The 12,188-nt window shown below is 37.1% G+C and overlaps 1 protein-coding gene across 7 annotated transcripts in view; it reads left to right on the top strand.

Moving 5' to 3' along the window:
• MACROH2A1 (macroH2A.1 histone) overlaps window positions 1-12,188 on the top strand; it is a 77,210-nt gene that overhangs the window by 42,599 nt on the left and 22,423 nt on the right. For 4 of the 7 annotated variants that reach the window (XM_081137211.1, XM_081137214.1, XM_081137213.1 and 1 more), the window contains exon 5: window positions 9,874-9,981. In XM_081137211.1, the coding sequence (XP_080993337.1) occupies window positions 9,874-9,981 (108 nt within the window). Of the gene's footprint in view, window positions 1-9,870; window positions 9,982-12,188 lie in introns of all 7 variants that reach the window. The other 3 variants (XM_081137209.1, XM_081137212.1, XM_081137208.1) reach the window with 1 other exon arrangement.

The raw sequence follows: 12,188 nt of genomic DNA on the forward strand, positions 1-12,188 counted from the left end.
AATAATACTGCAATGATCATGGGGGTACATATATCCTTTCAAGTTAGTGTTTTTGTTTTCTTCCAATAAATACCCCAAGGTGGAATTGTTGGATCATATGGCAGTTCTGTTCTTAATTTCATGAGGAACCTTCATATTGTTTTTCATAGTAGTAGTAGCAATTTACATTCCCACCAACAATGCACAAAGATTCCCTTTTCTCCATATCTTCTCCAACACTTGTCATCTCTTGTCTTTTCATAACTGTCATCTTAACAAGTGTGAAGTGATAGCTGAATGTGGTTTTCATTTGCATTTCCCTAATAATTAGTGATGTTGAGCACTTTTTCATGTACTTGAACATTTGTATGTATTCTTTGGAGAAAATATCTATTCGGGTCCTTTGTCCATTTTTTAAATTATTTTTTTGGTTTTTTGCTATTGAGTTGTATGAGTTCTTTGTATATTTTGGATATTAATCCCTTATCAGATACGTGATTTGCAAATATTTTCTCTGCTTCCATAGGTTGCATTTTCATTTTGCTAATGGATTCCTTTGCTGAGCAGGAGCTTTTAAGTTTAATGTAGTCCCACATGTTTATTTTTGCTTTTGTTGCCTTTGCTTTTGTTGCCAAATCCAAAAATATCACTGCCAAGACCAAAGGCTAGGAGCTTAACTATTATGTTTTCTTCTAGAAGTTTTAGGATTGCAGATCTTAGTTCAAGTCTTTAATTAATTTTGAGTTGATTATTGTGTATGGTGCAAGATAGGAGTACAGTCTTATTCTTTTGCATGTGGATATCCAGTTTGCCCAGCACCATTTATCAAAGAGACTATCCTTTCCCCATTGTATATTCATGGTGCCTTTGTTGAAAATTAAATGACCATTTATGCATGGGTTTATTTCTGGACTCTCTGTTCTGTTCCATTGATCTATGTTTCTGTTTTGATGCTAATACCATACTATTTTGATTACTATAGCTTTGTAATATAGTTTGATATTGGTGAGGATGATGCATCCAGCTTTTTTCTTTGTTCTTTGTTCTTTTTTTTGAATCCTCACCTGAGGACATGCTTTTATTAATTTTAGAGAGAGGAAGCGGGGGAGAGAGAGAGAGAGAGAGAGAGAAACATTGATGTGAAAGTGAAACATCAATCAGTTGCCTTCTGCACATGCTTCGATGGGGGATCGAACCCGCAACCTGGGTATGAGCCCTGACCAGAAATCGAACCCTCGGCCTTTCAGTGTATGGGATGACTCTCAACCAACTGAGCCATACTGGCCAGGGCTCCAGCTATGTTCTTATTTCTCAAGATTGCTTTTGCTGTTTAGGATCTTTCGTGGTTCCATACAAATTTTAGGATTGTTTTGTTTTTGTGAAAAATGCCATTGTAATTTTATTAGCGATTGCATTCACTCTGTAGATTGCTTTGGGTAGTATAGATTTTAACAGTGCTAATTCTGCCAATTCATGAACATAGAATATCTTTCCATTTTTTTGTGTCTTCAGTTTCTTTCATCTTATAATTTTAAGTATGCAGATCTTTCACCTTCGGGATAGATTTTTTTATAGGTATTTTATTCTTTTTGTTGAAATTGTAAATGGGATTGTTTTTGTAATTTCTTTTTCTGATAGTTCATTATCAGTGTATAGAAACATAACAGATTTTTGTGTATTGATTTTGTCTACTGAGCTTTACTGAATTTGTTGCTTAGTTCTAACAGTTTTTTGGTAGGGTCTTTAGGGTTTTGTGTTTTTAATATCATGGCATCTGAAAATAGCAAGTTTTAATTGTTTCTTTCTGATTTGGATGTCTTTTACTTTGTTTTCTTGCCTAATTACTGTGGCTAGTACTTCCAGTACTATGTTGGATAAAAGTAGTAAAATCGGGCATTCTTGTCTTGTTCTTGATCTTAGAGGAAAAGCTTTGAGCTTTTCATCTTTGAGCATGATGTTAGCTGTGTGCTTATCATATGTGGCCTTTATTATGTTGAGGCACATTCCCCCTACCCATTTTGGTGAGAGTTTGTTTTATCATAAATGAGTGTTGAATTTTGTCAAATGCTTTTCCTCCTCCTCTTGTGTGATCATATCATTTTTATCCTTTATTTGTGCATGTGGGGTATCACATTGATTGATATGTTAATGTTGAGTCATCCTTGCTTCCCTGGAATAAATTCCACTTGATCATGATATATGAGCCTTTAAATGTCTTGTTGAATTTGGTTTGCTAATATTTTGTTAAAGATTTGCATCTATGTTCATCAGGGATATTAGCCTGTAATTTTCTTATGGCATCTTTGTCTGGTTTTGGTATTAGGGTATTGCCGGCCTCATAAAATGAGTTTGAAAGTGTTCCCTCCTCTTCTATATTTTGGAAGAGTTTGAGAAGGATTTGTATTAATTCTTCTTTAAATCTTTGGTAGAAATCACCACTGAAGTCACCTGGTCCTGGACTTTTGTTTGTTGGGAGGTTTTTAATTACTGATTCAATCTTTTTACTAGTAATCAGTCTGTTCAGACTTTCTGTTTCTTCATGATCCAGTCTTGGTATGTATGTTTCTAGGAATTTATCCATTTCTTCTAGGTTGTCCAATTTTTTGGCACATCATTGTTTATAGTAGTCTCTTATGATTCTTTGTATTTCTGTGGTGTCAGTTGTAATGTCTCCTCTTTCATTTCTGACTTTGAGTCCTGTTTCCTTTTTAAAAAAATTTATGTTTATTATTGAAAGTATTACAGATGTCGTCTCCACCCTTCCCCGCCCCCACCAGATCTACTGCACTACTGTCTGTGTCCAGGGGTTATGCATATATGCATATAAGTTCGTTGGTTAATCATCCCTCACCCCCCACTTCCCTCTGAGATTCGTTAGTCTGTCTCTTTATTTCTTGATGAATCTAGCCAAAGGTTTGTCAGTTTTGTTTATTTTTTCAAATACCAGCTCTTAGTTTCATTGGTCTTTTTTATTGTGTTTTTAGTCTCTTTCATTTATTTCTGCGCTGATCTTTATTTCCTTCCTTCTGCGAACTTTGGGTTCAGTTTGTTCTTTTTCTAGTTCCTTGAAGTGTTGTAAAGTTAGGTTTATTTGAAGTTTTTCTTGTTTTTTTGGTGTAGGAGTTTATCATTAAAACTTCCCTCTTAGAACTGCTTTCACTTTATCTTATAAGTTTTAGCATGTTGCATTTCCATTTTCATTTTCTCAAGGTATTTTTTATTTCCCTTTTGATTTATTCTTTGACCCATTGGTTTACTAGCATGTTGTTTAATCTCCACATATTTGTGAATTTTCCCGTATTAGTCTTATAATTAATTACTAGTTTCATACCATTGTGGTCAGAAAAGATGCTTGATATGGTTTCATTCTTATTAAATTTTTAAGACTTGATTGATGGCCTAACATATGGTCTGTCCTGAAGAATGTTTCATGTGTACTTGAGAGGAATGTGTATTCTTTTGCTTTTGGATGGAATGCTCTGTATGTATCTGTTCATTCCACCTGGCATAATTTGTTGTTTAAGGCTGATGTTTCTTAATCCTAGTTTTCTATCTGGATGATCTATCCATTGATGAAAGTGGGGTGTTAATGTCTCCTATTATTGTATTACTTTCTATTTAGATTACTTCCCTTTAGATCTGTTAATATTTGCATTATATATTGATGTGTTCCTGAGTTGGCTGCATAAATATTTACAAATGTTATAGCCTCTTGTTGGATCATCCCCTTTATCATTATGTAATGCCCTTCATTGCCTGCTATTGCAGTCTTTGTGTTTTGGTTTTCATTTGAATGGAAAATCTTTTTCTGTCCCTTCACTTTCAACCTGTCTGTGTGAGGCTCTTGTACGCAGCATATAGATGGGTCTTGTGTTTTTATTCATTCAGCCACTTTCTGTATTTTGTTTGGATAATTTAGTTCATTTCCACTTAAAGTAGTTATGATAGGTATGTACTTATTGCCATTTTGTTGATTTTGGGCTTTTTGTAGTTCCTTTGTTCCTTTCTTATTCTCTTGCTCTTTGTGATTTGATGATATTTTTAGTGGTATGATTAGATACCTTTCTCTTTTTCCTTCCTGTATCTACTATGGGCTTTTGCTTTATAAGTGATTAATCCACCACTTTTCCTATATATTTACCTTTACCAGTGAGATTTATACTTGCATATCTTTTTGTGTTACTAATTAGCACCCTTCCTTTTCAGCTTAAAGAAATTCCATGAACTTTCAGCCTTGTAAAGCTGGTTTAGTGGTAAACTCTATCTCCCCTTAAGTTTTGAAGGACAACTTTGCTGGGTGGTAGAGTATTCTTGGTCAGAAGTGTTTCTTTTGTGTGTGTGTGTGTGTGTGTGTGTGTGTGTGTGTGTGTGTTTTACTTTCAGCACTTTGAATATCGTGCCACTCTCTTCAGGCCTACTGTTTCTGCTTAAAAATCTGCTTATACTCTTACAGGGATTCCCTTGTATGTAACAAGTTGCTTTCTTCTCTGTTTTTAAGATCCTCTCCTTGTATTTCACTTTTCACATTTTAATTATAGTGTGTCTGTGTGGGTTTCTTTGGCTTTATCTTACTTGCAATTCTCTGGGCATCCTGGCAGTATTTTCTTCTTTATGACTGAATAATATTTCTGTGTGTGTGTGTGTGTGTGTGTGTGTACACACATACATTGTGACATTCTTTTGGGTTAATAAAGCTACTGTAATAATTATAACCTGCATATCTTTCCATATGAACAATTAACTACTTTAAATGTAAACCTGCTTTTGCCTACTCCTGTACATGCTGCTGAAAATCACCAGTATTAATTATCACAGGTTAAGCCTTATAATCTGCCTGCATAGGTGGCCGCTGACTTGCATCAGGGACACAGGGAAGCTCTCAGGCTCCCCTCCTCCCAGTAAAACCAACTCTTAATTCCAGATACCTGAAATTCTGTCAGTTAGGGCTTTTTCACCTCTTAAAATCCAAGTGTCCTTAGGAAGAAGTGCTAAATCCTTATCTGCCTGTCAGCTGCATCCTGTTCCTCAGTGTTTACTGAGCACCTCCTGTAAGTCTGGTGTTCACTTGATAGAACAGTGATTTTCAAACTTTTTGGTTGCATACCTCCTTAGATAGTTTTGAAAATCGTATCTCTCACATTCAAAATTGACAGTTAAACTTTTCATAATAAATTTAAATACTTGCAAAAGGTATAATTTTGGGTATATAATAAAATTGACATTTAAAAAGAAAACTATTTCATCACTTATTTAAGTGTATCCAAAGAAAGCTAAGTAGCTATGATGATTTGATATACCATCATCATTTTAAAAAATACACAGACTTTTTTTACAGTTGGAAATTTGATATTACTTTTCTCTTTGAGCCATTATTTCCCTTTCCTTGCCCCACAAATTTTATCCTAATGTAACATATTTTTATGCTTCTAGTATTTTATTGATCTTCACAACAAAAATAATGTATATACATTTAAATTTATTTTGAAAATATTTCATAGAAACACTAAAGGTTACGGATTTTACAGGCTTGGATAATTATCATATTATTAATACACAATTGATTAAACTGACAAATACATTACAAATTTTAGTAACATAAGGAAAAAGTAAAATTTTCTTGGAACTGTATGGGATAGATGGAGATAGATTTTCAGTGAACTCAAGTATTCTAAGATGAATGTTACTTATTGCTAAAATTAGACAGGGTTCAGCATCCTATATTTTTATACTTATATGTGCCTGAAAAATCTTGTTCACAAAAATAATTAAATAGAAATGGAAAAGATTTTGTAATAGCAACACCACTCAGTCCTCAGAACTCTTTCTGAGTTATATGCCAACAATCACATAATAATCTGTCATCAATTTGTTTAAATGTTTTATTTTAGAATCGTTTTAAATTATAGAAAAGTTACAAAGACAGTACAGAGAGTTTCTGAATGTCCCTCACCCAATTTCCTTGTTAATGTCTTATATAACCCTGGTACATTAGTCATAACCAAGAAACCAGCATTGGTCTATTACTATTAACTAAACTCCATCAACCTATTCTTTAACGATCTGTCAGCTGTTAACTCAATTTGGTATTCAGTTTTGTTGAAAGCACAGAATTAGAAACATCTGACTTGCAAAAGGATTTGTCATCCAGCCTTTCCCTTTTTTGTTTTCTGGGAAGTATGTCAAAAAAAGCTTTACCAAGACTTACCATGTAATTGTTGATTATACCTGTTTCTCTTTCACATGTCAGATCTGATACACTCAAAGTATTAGGAAAACCAAAATAGTAATAACTTTAATATATCTTTGCTACTACCATATTTCTTGATAAAATGCTTTTGTCTTATTTATATTAAAACTTTGGAGCTTCAGGTTTAGCTCATTTAATTTATGGAAAATATTCCTTGTTAGCCATATAACCTACATGCCAAAGTTGTCCTTATTGTTAAAGAATTCAGCAAAATTAAACCTATTTTTCAGTGTAAGTGAAAATGTTAATGTGTTAATGAATTTGAATCCTAAATGGGCAAATGGATAGGGTACAAGTCTTGCCCTGAGTTTACTGTCCAGATTCATCCTGCAGGAAGGCATGGTCATCTGTAATATTTCTTACACCCTAATTTCTTTTTAAAAAATTTTTTCAATTACATTTGACATACAATATTACATTAGTTTCAGGTGTACAGTGCAGCGATTAGACATATAACTTATGAAATGATCACCCCAATAAGTCTAGTACCCATCTGACACCATACATAGTTATTACAGTATTACTGACTATATTATCCATTGATGTCAATAGAGTGCTAAAGTCTCCTACTATGACTGTATTACTATCAATCTCTCCCTTTATGTTCACCCATATTTGCTTTAATATATAGATGCTCCTAGGTTGAGTGCATAGATATTTATGAGAGTTATGTCCACTTTTTGGATTGATTCCTTTATCATTATGAAATGCCCTTCTTTGTCTCTTGTTATAGCCCTTGTTTTAAAGTCTATTTTGTCTGATAGAAGTATTGTTACCCCAGCTTTTTTTTTTTTTCATTTTCATTTGCATGAAATATCTTTTTCTTCCCTTTACTTTTAGTCTGTGTATGTCTTTTGATCTGAAGTGGGTCTCTTATAGGCAGCATATGCATGGGTCTTGTCTTTTTATCCATTCAGTCAACCTATGTATTTTGATTAGAGCATTTAGTCCATTGATATTTAAAGTAATTTTTGATAGGTATATAGTTATTGCCATGTTGTTGTTTTTTAAAATTGTTTTTGTAGTTCTTCTCTGTTCCTTTCTTATTCTCTTATTCTCTTCTGTTTTATGTTGATGACTTTATACAGTGTTGTGTGTGGATTCCTCTCTCTTTTTTTCGATATCTCTTGTGGATTTTTGGTTTGTGGTTACCATGTGCATCCTATATAAGCTATGTTTATAGCAGTCTATTTTAAATTATTGGTTGCTTAAATTTAAACACACTCTATAAGCACTACAATTTTTACTCACCCACTCCATGTTTATGTTTTTGTTATTATTTCTTACTTCGTGTGTATGTATCCCTTAATTTATTGTTGTAATTACACATGATCTTCCTACTTTTGCCTTTTAACCTTTGTACTAGCTTTATAGTTGGTTGATCCACTGCTTTTATTATGTGAAAAATTTTCTTTCCTATATTTTCTTATTCACATTTTCCATCTTTTAAAAGAAGTCCTTGTAACATTTCTTTTAATACTTGTTTAGTGGTGATGAAGTCTTAGTTTTTTCTTGTCTGAGAAACTCTTTACTCTCTCAATGATAGCCTTGTTGGATAGAGTGATCTTGAGTGTAGGTTCTTGATTCTCATCACTTTGTATATTTTGTGCCAGTCCCTTCTGGCCTGCAAAATTTCTGTTGAGAAGTTAGGTAACAGTGTTATGGGAGCTCCCTTATATGCCAATAGCTGCTTTTCTCTTGCTGCTTTTAAGATTCTCTCTTTGTCTTTAACCTTTTGCATTTTAATTATGATGTGTCTTGGTGTGGGCCTCTTTGGGTTCACCTTATTTGGGACTCTGCACTTCCTGAACTTGTGTGTCTGTTTCCTTCACCAGGTTAGAGAAGTTCTCAGTCATTATTTTTTCACATAGGTTTTTCAATTTCTTGCGCTCTCTCTCCTCTTTTGGCTGCTCCTGTGATGCAGATGTTAGAATGTTTAATGTTGTCCAAGAGGTCCCTTAAACTGTCCTCATTGTATTTTATTATTTTTGCTGTTCTGATTGTTTTTTTTCTGCTACCTTGTCTTCCAGATCGCTCATTTGATCCTCTGCTTCATCTAATCTGTTGAGTCCATCAAATGAATTCTTCATTTCAGTTATTGTATCCTCATTCTAACTGGTTCTTTTTTTATGGTTTCTATCTTTTTGTGTAAATTTTCACTGAGTTCATCTACTTTTCTCCTAAGTTCAATAAACATCCTTATAACCAGTGTTTTCAACTCTGTATCTGGTAGATGCTTGCCTCCATTTCATTTAGCTCTTTTTCTGGAGCTTCCTCCTGTTCTTTCATTTGGGACATATTTCTTTGTCTTCTCATATTGGCTGCCGCCTCATGTTTGTTTCTATGTATTAAGTAGATCCGCTACATTTCCCAGTCTTGGCGGAGTGGCCTTATATAGTAGTTGTCCTATGGGGCCCAGTGGCGTCGTCTCCCTGGTCACGTGAGCCAGGTGTCACTTGTGTGGGTTGTGTGTGCCCTCCTGTTGTAGTTGAGCCTTGATTGCTATTGGCACATCAGTGGGTGGGATTGACCCTCAATCTGACTGACTGTGAAGACTGGACGTGACTGCAGTAGAGAAGTTCTGCTTTCTTGATTTGCTCCCACTGGATCCTCCCTCAGGAGTGATGTACGTTTTGATAATAATTAGGGGAAGGGAAAAGGTTTAATGTCTAAACAGAAATTGCCATTGTTCCCACTATCCTCACTCTATAATATATCTGAATGCAGAAAATCCCCAATTGACGCAAAATACCCATTTTTAATACAAGCCTCGTCCTTAACCAAAATATATAAAAGACTGGGAAAGACATGCATCCCTTCTCCAGGGGCGTGCCATGCAAATATTTAGTCTGGGAAGTGGGAGAAGGGTGGTTGTGCAAGGAGACCCAGCATGAAACCTTTGACCACAGGCATAGATCTCTCTTAGGGCAGATTAATTTTGGAAAAGTACATTAGAAAGTTGAGGATCTGGAAATTGATTAAACCTCTCCATGCAGCATACCCCTTGAAAGGCTCTTGGGAACCTCAGGGTACACATATTTTGGACTTAATGATGCTGAGCATGCCAAGATCCATGCTAACTATGGGGGTTTGGGGGGTGTCTCCAGGGTTTACCAGTAGCCACCATATGGATCCCTCTCCAAGGCTGGTCTTATTGAAGGAGATTTGGAGAGTCTTACCTCCTGGGCTGGGGAGGGTTGGAAGACTGTGGTCCTTGGTCTGCTTTTTGGCTCTTTTGAGAACTAATGACATAAAACAATTTGTTTTTGCCCCTTAAACTTGAATAGTGTAGAGACATCTAGAAATTGAAGACCCTCAATTAAGAGACATTTACTTGGTATAAATCTATGAAATGGTTCTGTTCTAAATTATCACAGTAAAGTTTTGCCTTTGAATAGCTAATTTTTTTTAAGACTATAAAGTACTGAAAATACAATTTAACATTTTTCATAGAATTCTTGGACTTCAAAATAAGCTTTGTAGCCCCCACTTTGAGAAAAGCTGAGAAGTGCTAGGGGTTTAGTTTCCTGTTTTCTCTTGAGTATTATGGGCAAGGCCTGGGAGCGGTCTTTTTGTTAGAAAAGCCCAGATTCGTGCGGTCTCTTCCTGTGTAGGCCACATACTGACTCTTCTATTTGTGCAAGAAGAAGCAGGGAGAAGTCAGCAAGGCAGCCAGTGCCGACAGCACGACCGAGGGCACGCCCGCCGATGGCTTCACAATTCTCTCCACCAAGAGCCTCTTCCTTGGCCAGAAGGTAGGCAAACATGTGGCCTTGGTCTGCTTTCAGGCCCTGGGAAGGGTACAGGCCACCTCCACTGGCAGGAAGGCCTGGGAATTCCCAAAGGCCATTCCTGGTCTCGTGGGGGTGGGTAGAATGAGTGGGGGTGGGGGTCTTTCGGAGTGGCCTCCTCAAGGGACATAACAGGAGTGATTGGAGGAGACTGGCAGGCGGAAAGAGGAGGTGATGGTAAAGAAGAGGGAAAGGCTCCTGTGGGGCGCATGGGGAGGGTGGGACACCCGGGTTAGTCTTCGGAAGGAGCTGCTTATGTGGGATAACTGGTCATCATATAGCTCTGGCCAGAAAAACAGCCAGACGTTGAAACTGGGTCCTGGAACAGGAAAACTCTAGCAGGCAGCCCACTCACTCTGGTGGGCACTGAAGGTAGAGCCCCTGGTCTAGGGGGCAGGATTGTTTCTAGAGGTATGTAAGGGGTGCATGGAGCCACCTGACGACTCCTCGAGCCAATTGTGTGGCTTTATTAACCATAGGAAATATATTTTCAGCCACCCCAGTGATGCAACTTTGCCAGGATGCCATGGTTTTGTAAAAGATGATTCACTTCTGTTGAAAATAAAAATGATGCATAGGTTTTTAAGACCTGAGAATGAGAGTTAATTAATCTTTCTCTATTAATACTAAAAAAGGGTGTGGAGAGAAAGGGAATTAAACTTTTCTTAATTTTTTAAATTCTACATTTTAAAAAGTTAAAAGCATGAATTCGGCCTTTTGTGTAAATTGTGTTTAGTTTGAATGTGGTTAACAATTTGGTTCTGAAGTTGCATCATTTTTAAAACCTCACTCGATTTTCTTTTGCATCTCAGTGACAGTTGTCCTCACATCATTCATTGCAAGTGCTCCTCCTTTCCCCTCCCCCTTCCTGTCGCTAAGTACACTCAGGCTCTCATGGTGCAGCTCCTGTGGTGGACTCTGTGTTCCAGCAAGTAACCATTCCAGCTTACATTTTATAACCATTATCTGTCTTTTGTATGCATTTTCAAAGGAGAAAATAAGCAGCACTAGTTGTCATCTTAAGGTCTGGGGCTTTGAAAGTTTTTGTTTAAAATATTTTTTATTTATTAAAAATTTCAATTCAGCAGTGAAGGCAGCCACCCGGGTCTCCTTGCATGTCCTTGTACATCCTTTGGGTAATATTAGCGTTAATGTGACCTGTCATCCAAATCACTCTGGCTTGAATGAAAGTTTGAAAACCCCTGTTAGTTAGGACTAGCTCGTGTGTGCTTCAGATCCCTCATGCAGACAATTAGCCAGGACTTGGAAGCCTGTTAAGCAGGTAGGACAGTTCAGCCCCTGGAGTCACCCTCTCCCTCACTCCTTCCCCCACCCTGTGCCTTGACCCTGGCCTCTCCCCTTCTGGTGTTCTTTTTTCTGCCATCACTATTTATCCCCACTATACCCTCTTCCACCTCCCCATCCTCCTTCCCCTGCAGTCACCACACTGTTGTCCGTGTCCATGAGTTCTGTTTTTTTCCTCAACCCCTCCACCAGAGCTTTCAGCCTGCTCTCTGTCTATGAGTCTGTCTCTGTTTTGCTTGTTAGTTCATTAAATTCCACATGTGAGTGAAATCATATGGTACTTGTCTTTTTCTGACTGGCTTATTTCACTTAGCACAATGTTCTCCAGGTCCATCCATGCTGTCGCAAAGGGTAAAATTTTTCTTCTTTTCTACGGCCGAGTAGTATTCCATTGTGCAAATGTACCATGGCTGTTTTATCCACTCATCTACTGATGGATGCTTGGGCTGCTACCTTCTGTCGACTACCCCAAAGCCAACCTCAGATCAGAACTCGTCACACCCTTTGCTGGATGAACTCAAATATTTCCAAAATTGCACCACTCAGCCCTACAAATGGAGATGCCCTTCTTGATCTTGGAATTGGGCTCTCCTGCATGTGAGCCCTGGAAGGGAGGCAGCAAAGGCTATAGACACATTACTAGCTCCTCCGCAACCAAGCAGTGCCGCCTTCTCCATTTGGGCACATCTGGCCTCAGGGCCAGAAGCCACAGACACAGAAGTACCAGAAATCCTGCTAATACTGACTAACCCTGCTCAGGGTTGGGGATGGGGGAATCTAAAAGCTACAAAGCATTGATACTCCATAATCATTTATAGACATGTCATCTGATGTTATTTAAGATATAGAGGAAAATAGAAGAAGTA

Source organism: Miniopterus schreibersii (genome assembly GCF_964146895.1).
Source record: "Miniopterus schreibersii genome assembly, chromosome: 4".
NCBI lineage: Eukaryota > Metazoa > Chordata > Mammalia > Chiroptera > Miniopteridae > Miniopterus > Miniopterus schreibersii.